At 41.3% G+C, this 16,278-nt stretch overlaps 1 protein-coding gene across 1 annotated transcript; it reads left to right on the top strand.

Moving 5' to 3' along the window:
- The first annotated feature begins 8,228 nt into the window (after nucleotides 1-8,228).
- PRR23A (proline rich 23A) lies at nucleotides 8,229-10,368 on the top strand. The gene is made up of 2 exons (XM_038571032.1): nucleotides 8,229-9,014; nucleotides 9,675-10,368. The coding sequence occupies exon 1, from the start codon at nucleotides 8,229-8,231 to the stop codon at nucleotides 8,952-8,954; it is 726 nt and encodes a 241-aa protein (XP_038426960.1). The 3' UTR covers nucleotides 8,955-9,014; nucleotides 9,675-10,368.
- The last annotated feature ends 5,910 nt before the right edge of the window (nucleotides 10,369-16,278 follow it).

Raw genomic sequence — 16,278 nt, 5'->3', positions numbered from 1 at the left:
AGGATAAGGATACAGACCCGAAGTGGGGAAAGAGGACTCCTGACCTGCAGGAGGATGTCCAGGGAAAGGTGGGTAGCCTGTTGGGGCTAGTCTGGGCATGGCATTCTGGCCCTGGGGAGCAGCGTCACAGCCTAACCCTGGTCGCCAGCAAGATCGGTAAGCACATTTTGAGTGGGAATTCATCTTCTGCATCCCATGGTTAAAATTTTTAGTTTCCACTTCCTCAGAACCAAGGATCTTGAAACTCTTGTAATTTGTTTCCCTGGAAAACCACAGGCCTAACCCCCCAAATAATCACACAGTGGCCATTCCCAGTTTCAATTTGTCTTTCTCTGATCAGCTACAGGCACAGGGCATCCATTTTCAGCACTATGTGAACCTAATAGTCCAAAATGTCTTCAAAAAACCACTCCTGAAACTTGTGGATAAAAATTATTTTAATATTTTTAAGGAATATCATAACTTATAAAAATGTAAGAGAAATCCTCAAGGCAAAAATAGATAACATATCACAAATCCAGAGAGGAAAGTGGGTACTCAAATAAGGCAGTACATAGGAGTATCTAACATTCTTTGGTGACCTAAAGCTTTGGTTTTAATGGCATTTTTATAAAAGAGAGAAAATAAAATTCAGTCACATAGCCCTGAAAAAAATTCCAGGCTTCCAGAAAGTGATATCTCCAATATGTAATCTAATAAGCAAAAGAGAAAAAAAATACAAAAGTAGATGGGACTTAAATGTATCTGTCTCAGCCTTAACTCCAGGTAGAATGAAACACAATCTGCTAGGGGTGGAGAGATCTGAAAGTTTAGTTTAAAATGCTCTCTGGTAAATGGCGAACCTGACAAAAGTAAAACAAGTGTTCTCCAATGGGAATACACCTTATAATCAGGGTTAAGTATCTTCTCAGAGATAACCTTCCAGTGATTCTGAACTCACAATCCAAAATCAAAGAATAAGAGTGCCTGGATGCCGGTCTGGTTAAGCTTCTGACTCTTGATTTCTGCTCAGGCCTTTCTTTTTTTTCTTTTTTTCAAACATTGTATTTATTTATTCATGAGAGACACAGAGAGAGAGAGAGAGAGAGAGAGAGAGAGAGGCAGAGACACAGGCAGAGGGAGAAGCAGACTCCATACAGGGAGCCCAATTTGGGACTCGATCCCAGGACTCCAGGATCACGCCCTGGGCCAAAGGCAGGCGCTAAACCACTGAGCAACCCAGGGATCCCCCTTTTTTTTACCCTCAAATGGCTGTTGAATTTATTTGCTTGATCAATAATGGTCCTGGCAGAAATTAGTTAGCCAATGCTAAGACAACTGTAATGAAATACTAATTTTAAAAATCCATGACACCTTGATAGATTTCAGAGTTCGCATAAACAGAAAAGAAATCTTCAATATTGCCAGCAAATGTGAAATGAATGTAATAGGACTGACAGGACAGCAAGGCGGCTTTTATAAATTTATATTTGACACATGACCATATTTTCAGTCACCATAAAATAGTATGCTGACTTCTATAACAAAGATTTTTTTCGTACAAAAATCAAAGAATGGCCAACAAGTCACAACAGTACAATAGGTAGAAAATAAAAAACCGCATCAAACAGGTGCTGAAAATAAATAGTAATTAGGAGAGGACAGAGCCCTCATGGGAGGGGGGTTGTTTCCATCACCTTGGGTGTGCTGTGAGAGCTGACCTACCTCATGAGTGCCATTTATTCAGACAGAGCACCTTTAACTGAACAGAGGTGCCTGAGAGCTGACCTCCAGATGCCTCAATCACCAGAGAGGTTGAAGAAGCAAGAAAACGGGGTTGGGGATCATAGCTATCATTTAAAGGAAAAGTGTTTTTCTATTGCTGAATCTTGTCAGTTGGAGTCCATCAGCAGTTTCACTGAGATGATACAGGTAATTGAAAACTTTCGTTTAAGAGAATATACGGCTTATTCAGGCAAAGAGACTTTTACATTCTAGCCCAAGCAATTAATTTAAGTCATTCTGTGTTTAATGATCTCAGGGTGGTTAAATCAAGCCCTGTGACTGGCTCCATGCTCAATGGGGAGTCTGAGAGTCTCTCTCCCTCTCCTTCTGCCCCTCTCCATGTTCATGCACACAGTCTCTCTCTCTCTCTCTCTCTCTCTCTAAAATAAATCAATAAATAAAGAAATCAAGGAACAAGAGGCTGCTGGGAAGATGGTGGAGTAGGAGGACCCCGGGCTCATCTCATGGGGCATGGCCACCTATGGAACATCCACATTGGCATAAATAACCCAGAAAGTGACCCGAAGACTGGTAGAACAGACTCTCCACAGCCACAGGTAGACAAAAGGCCACAGCGAAGTGGATCCACACTCTCTGATATGTTCTTGGCCAGATCCCATCAAAGTAATGCCACAGCCGGGCAGTGTGCAAGCAGCCCAGGCAAGGGCTGATACCACCCCAAAGCGAGTCTTGCTCTAGGGAGAGGGGAAGATAACCACACACACCAGTCTGACTGCGACACCAGCAGTGGGCTGGGGGCAGGCAGCTGGTCTGACTGCCAGCCCCAGCCACCAATAAAAGCTTCACAGGGGACAACACAGGGAAAGTGCCTTGCAGTTTGGTGATATAGTGCATCTCTGGCAAACATCTGGTCTGACTCGACACAAGCCCAAGGCAGACCCAGACTGGCTAACAGCACAGGCATGAAACTCTGCCCACAATAGGCAGTGAGCCACCATAGCCTGGACTGAAGGCAAACACAGCTCAGCCCCAACAGTAGGACACCCTCGTAGCAACACACATAGGAGACACCCCTGTAGCATCATTTTCTGGTAAAAAGGAGACATTGCACTGGGGGCACTATAGGATCTCTTCTTCATAAAGTCACTACCTTCGTGTGCAGGAGATATAGCTCACTTTCCTAACACATAGAAACAGGCACAGCAATAGACAAAATCAGGAGACATAGGAATATGTCCCAAATGAAGGAATGGAACAAAATCATAGCAAGAGACCTATGCAAAATGGAGATAAGTAGTACGTCTGATAGTGAATTTAAAGTAATACTCATAAAGATACTTGCTAGAATTGAGAAAGGAGTGCAGGACTTCCATGAGACCCTCCACAAAGAGATAGACAACCTAAAAAAGGACCAATTACAGATAATGAACTCACTAAATGAAATTAAAAATAGACCACCTGGAATAAATAGCAAACAAGAGGAAGTAGAAGAACAGATCAGCAACCTGAAGGACAGAGTAATGGAAAGTAATCAAGCTCAGCAGATGAGAGAGAAAAAAAACATGCAAAATGAGAATAGACTCAGGGAACTCAGTAACACTGTCAAGCATAGTAACAGTCGCACAATAAGGATCCCAGAAAGAGAAGAGGGAGAAAAGGGGGCAGATATACTTGAAGAAATAATAGCTGAAAACTTCCTGAATCTGGGAAGGAAAGAGAAATCTAGATCCAGGAGGCACAGAGAGCCCCCCAAAAAAATCAACCCAAAGAAGAACTAAGACACAAAGTAAGTAAGATGGCCAAAACTAGTGATAAAGAATTTTAAAAGTAGCAAGAGAAAGGAAAGCAGTTACCTGCAAGGAAAACCCCATAAGGCTATAAGTGGATTTTTCTTTTTTTTTTTTAATTTTTTTTTTAAATTTATTTATGATAGGCACACAGTGAGAGAGAGAGAGGCAGAGACACAGGCAGAGGGAGAAGCAGGCTCCATGCACCGGGAGCCCGATGTGGGATTCGATCCCGGGTCTCCAGGATCGCGCCCTGGGCCAAAGGCAGGCGCCAAACCGCTGCGCCACCCAGGGATCCCCTATAAGTGGATTTTTCTACAGAAACTTTGCAGGCCAGAAGAGAACGGCACGATATATTAAAAATGTTAAAAGGAAAAAATCTGCAGCCAAGAATACTCCCAGAAAGGCTTTCATTCAGAATAGGAGGAAAGATAGAGTTTCCCAGAAAAACAAAAGCTAAAGAAAGTCATATAAAATTTTTAAATTTTTTTTAAAAAGGGGGGGATCCCTGGGTGGTGCAGCGGTTTGGTGCCTGCCTTTGGCCCAGGGCGCGATCCTGGAGACCCAGGATCGAATCCCACAACGGGCTCCTGGTGCATGGAGCCTGCTTCTCCCTCTGCCTATGTCTCTGCCTCTCTCTCTCTCTCTCTCTCTCTCTCTCTGTGACTATCATAAATAAATAAAAATTTTAAAAAATTTAAAGAAAGTCATGACCAGGAGCAAAACCAGCCACGTCCCTGTCACACATGATGCCATCAGCCTGTGGGTCCCAAATCCGTAGTCCAGCTGCCCTCCTGCCAAGTCAGCACCTACTGCCAGCCACCTGCTCAATGCCAACATACCTTCACCCTAGATTGACAAGGACTCAAACTAACACCCTTCTCCTCAAATTCCAGCTCCTGTACTAAAAAGTCTGTGCACAAAAGTGGGCATAATTATAACAGCAGAATGAAGCAACCCAAATAGTAACACTAATTCTCTGGAATATACATAATGGATAAAAGGAGTGTCCTAGGCTGAGAACATCTCCAACAAACACATCAAGGAACAATATGTACAGCATGACTCTGGTTACTAAAAGAAACAAATCCGGGAAAAATAAAACAAGACAAAATCAGAGAAGGAATGATGCTTGGGTGGCTCAGTGGTTGAACAACTGCTTTTGGTTCAGGGTGTGATCCCTGGGTCCTGGGATCAAGTCTCGCATTAGGGTCCCCCCAGGGAGCCTACTTCTCCCTCTGCCTATGTCTCTGCCTCTCTCTGTATATCTCTCATGAATAAATAAATAAAATCTTTTTATAAAATCAGAGAAAGAGACAAACCATAAGAGACTCCTGAAAATGGGAAACAAACTGAGGGTCCCTGGAGGGGACAGGGTGGGGGGATGGGGTAGCTAGGTGATGTGCATTAAGGAGGGTACATGATGTAATGAGCACTGGGTATTATATAAGACTGATGAATCACTGACCTCTACCTCTGAAACTAATAATACATCATATGTTAACTAAATGAATTTAAATTTTAAAAAAGATACAACCTCCCCCAAATCAAAGAACATATAAGCAAACAACCCACCATAAGTGAGAATAGATGACACCCAAAACAAGAAAAAGGAGAATCAGTTCTTCAAATCATAGAGGTTGATGAATTATCATATATAAAAATATTTCCTTAAAGAGTTTATTTGACAGAGAAAGAGCAAGAGGACAAGCAGGGGGAACAGAGAGGGAGAGGAAGGAGAAGGCTTCCCACTGAGCAGGAAGCCAGATGTAGGGCTCAATCCCAGGACCCTGGGATCATGACCTGAGCCAAAGGTATATGACTCAGTTGGTTAACTGAGCCATCAGGCACCCCTAAAAGTATTTTTAAATAAATTTAATTTGACTACGGACACAAAAAGGGGCAACATAAATGTAACCAAGAAAAAATATCCAAAAATACGGCAGCTTTAAACAAGAACTAAAGAAAACTTCTAAGGACTGAATATATAAACATGGAAGTAAAAAAAAATACAATAAATGGGTTAAACAACAATGTAGATAGAATTGAAAATGGAAATACTGGACTAGATAAATCATCCATAAAACTAAGGATGGTAAAAACATAAAATAGAAAAGAGAGACAAAGAAACATTATCAGAAAGAGAGCAATTTTACACGACCTTTGGTGATAGAATCGAGAGAATAGGGAAGTAGCATTATTCACAGAAATAACTTTTTTATTTTTTATTTTTTTAATAAATTAATTTTTTATTGGTGTTCAATTTACCAACATACAGAATAACACCCAGTGCTCATCCCGTCAAGTGTCCCCCTCAGTGCCCGTCACCCACTCACCCCCACCCCCCGCCCTCCTCCCCTTCCACCACCCCTAGTTCGTTTCCCAGAGTTATGAGTCTTTATATTCTCACAGAAATAATTAATGCGAATTCTCCAGATATGATGATAGAGAAAATCATTCATTCTTTCATTCATTCAACAAATGTATATTAAGTACCAGCTATGTACTAGGCACTCTTCCAAACTCTGAGACTACAGCTAAGGATAAAACAGGTAAAAGTCACTGCCTTCATGGAGTACAATAATTCACACAGGAAATAATGCTGCCTTACATTAAAGTAGTCATAAGAGGAGTGGTATGAAGCAACATGTAGTTGGAAATATTTTGAACATAGAGAAAACTGGATTTCTTTTTTTTTTTTTTTAAGATTTTATTTATTCAAGGGAGAGAGAGAGGGCATCTGAGCAGAGGAAGGGCAGAGAAAGAGAGAGAATCTTAAGTAGGCTCCATGACCAGCGCAGAGCCTGACTCGGGACTGAATCTCATGACCCTGAGATCATATCCTAGGCCAAAACCAAGAGTCAGATACTCAATCAAACTGAGCAACCCAGGCAACTGAGCAACCCAGGCACCCAGAGAAAATTGGACTTTCTTAAAGCGAAAGGTGGGACAAAGTCAAGGATAACACAAAGGAAAACTTGAGGGTTTGGGGCCTCAGTATAAAAGGGATAGAATTGTTATCTTCTAAGATTTGGAAAGACCTTGAGGGGAACAGATATAGAAAAAATAAGATCTATTCAATTTTGAACATGTGTTGTGTGAAGTGCCTGTTACATAACCAAGTGGAGATATTGAAGAGGATGTGAAATAGAGGAGTCTGGATTGCATGGGAGTGGAACAGGATGGAGATAATACCCGTGTTTTGGAAGAACATCTAAAGGGTGTTTTGAAATCACCAAGAATTATGAGAGCATCAATATGGGAGGAGTGACAAAAAGCCAAGAGTAAAAAATATTTAAGGAGAGAAGGAGATGAGCCCTGGAGCTGGGAGAGTAGAGAACTACACTAAGAGAGATTAGAGGCTGGTTACACTCTGATGACATGAAACTCAGGAAGGATGGATAAATGGTTTGGAAGCATCAATGAGGAGCAAGGAGAACATACACCACACCTCTAGCCATGTGTACGAAGAGTGTGAGAGAAAACACAGGCTCCACTCCAAAAGCCTCCAGGGAAATCATACTATTTAGAAGAAGGAGGTTTCAATTATAGCAGAAAGATAAAGACACTATCAGGGAAGTTCTAGATTTTTGGCTGTGGTTAATTTTGAGCTCCAGAAGGCAAAATTTAAAAATGAAGGAGATGTAGAGGGCTACCAGGCAGTGAGAAAATACCATATACTGAGTGTCTGAAGATTGTAATCTGGGATATGAGGGATGAACGGATTCTTACCATGAGCAAAAGTAAAAGGCATAATGAGATTAGTCTTCATGCTCCGATGGCAGATGGCAATAGCAAGACTTTCAGCACTGAAGACAGGAAAAAAGAAGCATTTCCAAGAATATACATAGTTCTGGATATAATTCAGTAGCCTTATTCAGGAAGCACAATAACTTTCAAGATTGATAAACTGTAAAAATACATGTTTAGACGGATTATCGTAAGCCCACAAATTCAAAGAGAATATTTTTGTACACAGAAAGAAAAAGCAACTACAATGAAGACAATCAGACAACTCGCTTTTCAAAACCAACAGTGGAAGCCGGTACACATAACAGCAGCAGAGTATTATTACTAGACAACAATTTTTTGACCTGGGATTTTTCACTTAATGAAACTATCTTTCAAAAATAAGCATAAACAAAGATTTTTGTAGACCAATAACCCTTATTAAGAAGATATAGCAATTTAATTAGTACTGTATTAATTGTTATGTACTAAATGTATCAAATGTAAAGTATTGATTAAAAGCCTTAATGGTGTGAAATTGCCTCAGGTTAGACAATTAAATCAATGCAACAGAATAGAAAAATCAAACCACAAGAACAGGTAGGATGGCTCATTTAGTTGAAGGCCCCAAAAGACTAAGAGCTCTTTTTCTTCATTTCCTTAAAAAACCTGCTACTGCGCTACGCTGGACGTAATCTCCTCTGGCGAGGAGGCGGGGCTTCCGTTGGGACCGCCCCCTCCCGTCACCTGATTTCTATTCCTAACCCCGCGCGCTCAGGTCGGTGGGAGGGTCACAGATCCTAAAGCCTGGAGACCGCGGCTGCGCCCCCAGCCCCCGGCCCGCGGGCCTCCCGGGAGGCGCCCCCCGAGTCCCGGGCACTCGGGCCGCGTCGCCCCGCGCCCCCCGCCGCCTCCCCTGGCGTCCAGACCCGGCACCGCGTGCGGGACCCAGGCCCCGGGAGCGCCGCCCGCAGCGCCGGCCCGGGGATGGGCAGCCGGCCCCGCAGCCCCAGCGCCCACCCCGAGCCCTGCTGGGGACCGCCGCGCGGAGGACCCGGCCCGGCCAAGCGCCGCCGCACCCCGGAGCCCGAGGGCCCGCAAGGCATGGAGGGGCCCCCGGCCGCCGGCGCGCTCGCCTCCGTGGTGGTCCTGGCCGCCGGCTCTGCCCTGCAGCTGCTCCTGGACGACGTCGACCTGGTGCTCGAGCCCGAGCCCACGTCGGTCCTGCAGGTGTCCCTCGGGGGCCTCACCCTGCTGCTGGTCCCCGAGGCCCTCCTGCGCGCGGGGGGCCAGGGCCACCCGCCTGCCGGCCCGGAGCAGGGCGCCGTCCCGAGCGCGCCCGGGCACCAAGCCGCCGGCCCGCACGAGGCCCTCTGCGCGTCTGTCCCGGACGTGGCCGCCCAGGAGGAGGCCTGTGCGGAGGACGCCGACCCCGAGCTCCCGCCGCCGCGGGCGGGCCCCACGGCCGGCTGGGCGCCTGAGCTGCGGGCCTGCGCTGGGGGGGTGGCCGGGCCGCGCCCGCGGGCCCCCGGCCCTGGTCCAAAGAGGCTCTCTCCTCTCCGCTACTTCGACCTGGACCCCCACCTCCTGGAGCCCTTCCCCGGCTCGCCACTCCAGCCTCTGCCGCCCTCTCCGAGTCCGGGTCCCCACGTGCGCCCCCAGCGCCCTCCAGGACCCTCCCCCAAGGCCCGGAGACGCCTGTTCCAGGAATGAACGGCTCCCGCAGCCTCTCAGCAGCGGGCTTCAGGCACTAGTGATCCTCGGTGATGCACTGTGAGCACATTCCGCCCCTCAAACATGAAGCACCTTCGTGGTAGACAGTGGGCAGCTACGGTTTTTGTTTTTGTTAGTTTTTGTTTTGTTTCTTTAGCTAAAATGCCTTGACTGGTAGCAGGCAAGGATGGATAGATAGATAGATAGATAGATAGATAGATAGATAGATGATAGATAGATGATAGATTCCTTCTGGTAAGGGCCTTTAGTTTAGCACGGAGAGTAGATCCCATATAGCCAAGGATGAATTTTTAGATCCCTTGCCTGTGTTGGCTGCATGAGCTGTTTCTTCCACCTCTACCATCTTCAGCCAACCCTATTCTTATTTCACCCCTACACTTGCTTCAAATTCATGTCATTTTTAATTTATTTATTCATGAGAGACACAGAGAGAGAGAGGCAGAGACACAGGCAGAGGGAGAAGCAGGCTCCTTGCAGGGAGCCCAATGCGGGACTGGGCTGAAGGCTGTGTTAAACCGCTGAGCCACCCGGGCTGCCCCATATCCCCCTTTTTTTTTATCACCTCCTAATGCATCTGTCCTTCCTCTCCATTTCACATTGTTTTTCCTTCCCTTTGTGATGATTTGCCTGTATGAATTCCTCAATGTCCTTGGCGGTGTTTCTGATCACCAATCTTTTTTTTTTTTTTTTTTTTTGAAGCATGCACAATATTTATTAAGAAGAGCTTTGTGAAAAAGAGGCCAAATAAAAGCAGAAAGAGAGAGCTACCTTGAAGTGCTGCAGATCTAGAGACAGCGTCAACAACCTCTTCGGAAGTTCTGGAGTTAGAATGGTCACAGTTGTCTCAGGAAAGGCTAAAATAGCCCAATTCCCTGATCAATCAGCCATTGGGTGTGAGGAACCAGGGAAGAATCATAGCCCAAGGCAAGGCCACTTTCTTCAGCTGAGACACTTTCCAAAGGGATGACAACTGAAAGCTGTCTGTCTGTCCATAGCATTCCTAGCACTTATGGAAACAATTCTCATTGAAGAGGAATCTGGGTGGCGCATCACACTGCCCACTACAACATCATATATCGATCCTGTTTATCATAATAGCCATATCCATTTATTCTGATCTTTAATTATAATTAAAGATTAAATTACTGACTAGCAGTAAAGAAATTATAATTTTCTTCATATAGGTCTTGAATATTTGGATAAAGACTGATCACCATTTTTTTCTCTTTCTTTTTGCTTTCCAAAATCCTTTCCCTGAACCTGGTCAACCAAGATAAATGTGTACTTAATAAATAAATGAATAAATAGCACACAAATGTAATGCATTGGGTTTTTGGAAAATATTTCTAAAATTAGAATGTAAAAAAACCAGTGAAAATAATATTTAATAAAAAGAGGAAAGGAGAAGTTATGACATTGTTTCATTACAGAAGCAGACTGTACAATGGCATGTTCTCCTATAGTTTAACAATCAAATGGGTAGATCTTTCAAGTTTTTATTTAAATTACAGTTAGTTAACATATAGGATAATATTGGTTTAAGGTGTACAATATTGTGATTCAGCACTTCCATACATCACCTGGTGTTTACAAGTGCCCTCCTTAATCCCCATCACCAGTTAACCCATCCCCCCCCACCCATCTCTCCTCTGGTAACCATCAGCTTATTGGCTATAGTTAAGAGTGTTTCTTCGTTTGCCTCTCTTTTTTCCCTTTGCTCTTGTTTTGTTTCTTAAATTCCACATATGAATGAAATCATATGGTATTTGTCTTTCTCTGACTTATTTCACTTAGCATGTTCTTCAGCTCCATCCATGTCACTGCAAATGGCAAGACTTCAGTCTTTTGATGGCTGAATAATATTTCATTGTACATATACACCACATCCTTTATCCACTCATCAGTTGATGGACAGATGGGCTGTTTCCATAATTTGGATACTGTAGGTAATACTGCTATAAACATCAGGGTGCCCATATCCCTTTGAATTTTTGTATTCTTTGGGTAAATACCTACCAATGTGATTGCCAGATCATAGGGTAGTTCTATTTTTAACTTTTTGAGGAACTGCCATGCTATTTCCCAAGTGGCTGCACCAGTTTGTACTCCCACCAACAGTGTAAGAGGGTTTTTTCCTCCACATCCTGGCCAGCACTTGTTGTTTCTTGTGTTGTTGATTGTAGCCATTCTGACAAGTGTAAGGTGATAGCTCATTGTGGTTTTGACTTGCATTTCCCTGGTAAGTGATGTTGAGTTTCTTTTCATGTGTCTGTTAGCTATCTGTATGTATTCTTTGGAAAAAAATGTCTATTGGTGTCTTCTATCCATTTTTAATCGGATTATTTGTTTTTGGGTTGTTGAATTTTATAAGTTTTTTGTATATTTTGAATACTAACCCTTTATCGGATATGTAATTTGCAAATACCTTCTCCTCAAATGGGTATTTCTGAATTTCATGGTAGTCTGGGCTTTACTTTGGTTTCTTCTCAGGGTGAGAAGAACGGCTACTCGTAAGAAGGCACTACGCTTCACAACATAGACATTTGGTCTAATATATTATTAAGCATTTTTTCATACTTATAGGCCCACCACCCAGAATTGGCAGCTCTTATTTCTGAGCTCTTCTTTGTTTAATGTCTTTTTTCCTCCAAAGAAAATAAATTATTATAGATAATGTAATCTGATCTCCATTTCCTATCCGCACTCCTCATTGCCAGAAGATTTTGGGGTATCATTCTAGTCAATATATAAATGCTACATGTATACATGTATGAATATAAATAATCAGTGTTGGAATCCCTGGGTGGCGCAGTGGTTTGGCGCCTGCCTTTGGCCCAGGGCGCGATCCTGGAGACCCGGGATCAAATCCCACATTGAGCTCCCAGTGCATGGAGCCTGCTTCTCCCTCTGCCTGTGTCTCTGCCTCTCTCTCTGTGTGTGTGACTATCATACATAAATAAAAAAATTTTTTAAAAAATAAATAATCAATATTTATGTTTATAGACAATTAAGTTTACATAACTAGCATCATGTTCTTCAGTTTACTTCCCCCCCCCCACTTTGTTTACAAATCATTCTCTATAAATACAGGTGACCCTTGAACAACATGGGTTTGAACTGCAGAGATCCACTTATATGTGAATTTTTTTCTGATAACTATAGTATAGTATTTTCTCTCCTTATGATTTTTGTGATAACATTTCCTTTTCATTGGCTTACTTTATTACTATATTTTACTTCATTTATACAATACAACATATAATACATATAACATACAAAATATTATTAAATTGACTGTTTATGTTATCACTGAGGCTTCCAGTCAACAGTAGGCTATTAGTAGTTAAGTTTGGAGGGAATCAAAGTTATACACAGATTTTTGACTGTGTGGGGCTTGGCACCCCTAATCTTCTCACTGTTCAAGGGTCAACTGCATCTATATGGTTCATTTCTCCTAAAGATTTCAGTTTCCATCATATGAATATGCCATATCTTATTCATTAATTTATTAATGGATATTTGTATTCACAGCTTTTAACATTACATACTCCAGTAAACATCTTCACACTTGTCATCTTATGCACCTGAGGAAGTGTTCCTATAGGAAATACACCTGGGAACTGTATATATGGGTGGTATGATCTTGTACATTTACAGTTTTATAAGATGGAGTCAAATTGTTCTCTAGAGTGGTTGTAACAATTTTTTTTAATTTTTATTTATTTATGATAGTCACAGAGAGAGAGAGAGGCAGAGACACAGGCAGAGGGAGAAGCAGGCTCCATGCACCGGGAGCCTGATGTGGGATTCGATCCCGGGTCTCCAGGATCGCGCCCTGGGCCGAAGGCAGGCGCCAAACCGCTGCGCCACCCAGGGATCCCTAAACAGCCTCTAGAAGTCTTTCACCACACAGTATCACCAAACTTTACATTGTTTGCCAATAGTATCTCATTTTTAATGCAATTTCCCAATTACTGGTAAGATGATGGAATTTTTCATATGTAATTGGAATAATACTTCAAAAATAATTTCAGATATATTTTCATACACTGCAGATCTTATGTCTCTCAACTTGTCACTCATTAAATCTAATAAGTCTAACCTTTTCAGTGGGGAAAACAAGTACAACTGAGATTAAAGCAGTTAGCTGTCAGTCTAGAGTTTCAAAGCCAACTCTTTTTAGCCCGTTACTAAACAAATATGAGAATTACATTTTCTCCACAGAAAAATTGCATCTTCATTTCCTAAGCAACCTTTCACTATCAACAGCCAATTTGGGAACTTCGAACATAGAGTTTTAATAGAAATCATTGTGCAGGGATCCCTGGGTGGCGCAGCGGTTTGGCGTCTGCCTTTGGCCCAGGGCGTGATCCTGGAGACCTGGGATCGAATCCCACGTCGGGCTCCTGGTGCATGGAGCCTGCTTCTCCCTCTGCCTATGTCTCTGCCTCTCTCTCTGTGTGTGACTATCATAAATAAATAAAATTTAAAAAAAAAGAAAGAAATCATTGTGCAGAGAAGACAGAGGAGTTCTTTTTTGTTTCGTTTTGGTTTGGTCTGGGTTTAGTTTTTTGTTTTTTTTTTTGTCTGTTTTTTTTTTTTAAGATTTTTTATCTATTTATTACAGACAGAGAGAGACAGAAAGACAGAGATAGGGAGAAGCAGGCTCCATGCAGGAAGCCCGACGTGGGACTCGATCCTGAGTCTCTAGGATCACGCCCTGGGCTGAAGGCGGTGCTAAACCGCTAAGCTACCGGGTCTGCCCTGTTTTTAAAATTAGTTTCAGAGGTGAAAATTAGGGATTCATCAGCTGCATATAACCCCCAGTGCTCATTATATCAAGTGCCCTCCTTAATGACCACCACCTATTACACTCTTCCTTATTCATTTGGGATTTTTTATATATTCAAGATACTAATCCTTTATTTGTTTTATATTTATAAATATATTCTTCCAGTGTATCACTTGTTTTTTAGCCTGTTTAATTGTACAGAGCTGTGTAACTCTCCTATGCTGAAATTTCACAATCTTTTATGTTTTTACTTTTTGTGTCACTTTTAGAAGTCTTTCCTAGGGAAGAAAATAAAGGTATTTCCCACACTCTCTCCTGATAATTTTAAAGACTTGGTTTTTTTCCAATTCAGTTTTTTAATCTCTTAGGATTTTATTTTTGTGTATAGTTTGAAGTACGGATTAAATTTTTTAGATTAAAAGTTATTATCCCAAAATCTGTTATTTAATAATCCATCCTTTCCAGTTTATAATGACAATTCTGTTCTGTATGAATTTCATATATGATAGCAAATTAAACACAACTTTCCTTAAACAAACAAACAAAAAACCTGAGTGAGTTTGCCACCAGTATACCCTCTCTAAAGGAAATCCTAAATAATGTACTTTAAACAGAAGGATAGTGATCCCAAGGTGAAAGTTCTGAGGAGCAAGGGGAAAAAGAACAAAGAGAGTGGTGCATATATATACATATATACATGTATGTATACATATATATACTTGCACATATATAAATTTAAATGAATAATGGCTAACTAAATCAATAATATCTTAAAAGGATAAAAACAAAAAAATATAGATATAGGATTAAAATATATGCTAGCCATCAAGTGAATCAGGAAACAAATCAGACTAGGAGAAAATATTTGCAAAAGATGTATTTAGTAAAAGACTGTTAGTTAAAATATACAAAGAATGCCTTAAACTCAACAATAAGAAAATAAATCAATTCAAAGAGGAAAGCTCATAGCAATAAATGCATACATTAAGAAGCAAAAAGGATCTCAAATAAACAACCTAACTTTAACTTCATGGAACCATAAAAAGAAGAATAACCTAAGCCCAAAGTTAGTAGAAAGAAGAAAATAACAAGGATTAAAGCAGAAATAAAAGAAATAGAAACTAAAAGACAATAGAAAAGGTTAATGAAACTAAGAACTTTTTTTGTTTTTGAACAGATAAACAAAGTAGACAAACCTTTAGCTAGACTCACCAAGAAAAAAAAGACAGAGGACTCAAATAAATAAAATCAGAAATGAAAGAGATATTATTAGATTTTTTTTAATTTTTTTTTTAATTTATGATAGTCACAGAGAGAGAGAGAGAGAGGCAGAGACACAGGCAGAGGGAGAAGCAGGCTCCATGCACCGGGAGCCCGATGTGGGATTCGATCCCGGGTCTCCAGGATCGCGCCCTGGGCCAAAGGCAGGCGCCAAACCGCTGCGCCACCCAGGGATCCCGATATTATTAGATATTATCAGATATTCTGATACCACAGAAATACAAAAAAAAGTCATGAGAGACTACTATGAGTAATTACAAGCCAAAAAATTGGACAACTTATGAAGAAAAAGACTAAACTCCTAGAAACATTCAACCTATCAAGACTGAATCATGAAGAAATAGAAAATCTGAATAGACAAATTACTAGTAAGGAAATAGAATCAGTAATCAAAAACCTTCTAACAAATAACAGTTCAGGACCAGATGTCTTCACTGGTGAATTTTACCAAACATTTGAAGAAGAATTAACACCAATCCTTTTCAAACTCTTCCAAAAAATAGAAGAGAGGGGAACTTGCGAACTCATCCTATGAAGCCGGACATTACACTGATACCAAAACCAGTCAAGGACATACTATAAGAAAAAAAAACAAAGTTACAGGTCAGTGTTCCTGATGAATGTAGATGCAAAAATTCTCAACAAAATATTGAATTGAACAATTCAATATTGAATTGAACGATACATTAAAAGGATCATTACACCATAATTCAGTGGGAATTATTCTAGGGAATGCAAAGATTGTTCAATATCTGCAAATCAACACTGTAATGCACTGCATTAACAAAATGAAGGGTTAGATCCTCTCAAGAAAGGCAGAAAAAGCACTTGACAAAATTCAATATCCATTTATGATTTTTAAAAAACCTCTCAAAAAGTGGGTATAGAGAGAACATACCTCAATATTATAAAGGTCATATAAGACAAGCCCATAGCTAACATCATACTTGGTGAAAAATCAGAAAGCTTTTCCTTCAAGGTCAGGAACAAAATAAGGATGCCCACTCTTGGCACTTTCATTCAGCATAGTATTGAAAGTCCCAGGCCAGAGCAATTAGTCAAAAACAATAACAAAAGTCATCTAAATCAGAAAGGAAGAGGTAAATTCTCAGCATTTGCAGATGACATTATATGTAATATAGGAAATCCAAAAAACTCCACCAAAAAAAACTTAGAACTAATCAACAAATTCCGTAAAGTTTCAGTATACAAAATCAACATACAAAAATC

This window comes from Canis lupus, chromosome 23 (genome assembly GCF_011100685.1).
Source record: "Canis lupus familiaris isolate Mischka breed German Shepherd chromosome 23, alternate assembly UU_Cfam_GSD_1.0, whole genome shotgun sequence".
Classification (NCBI taxonomy): domain Eukaryota; kingdom Metazoa; phylum Chordata; class Mammalia; order Carnivora; family Canidae; genus Canis; species Canis lupus.
This window is presented reverse-complemented; position numbering and strand designations above follow the sequence as displayed.

Coding starts and splice junctions, on each gene's coding strand:
- PRR23A (XM_038571032.1), top strand. CDS start 8,229: ATGGGCAGCCGGCCCCGCAGCCCCAGCGCCCACCCCGAGCCCTGCTGG.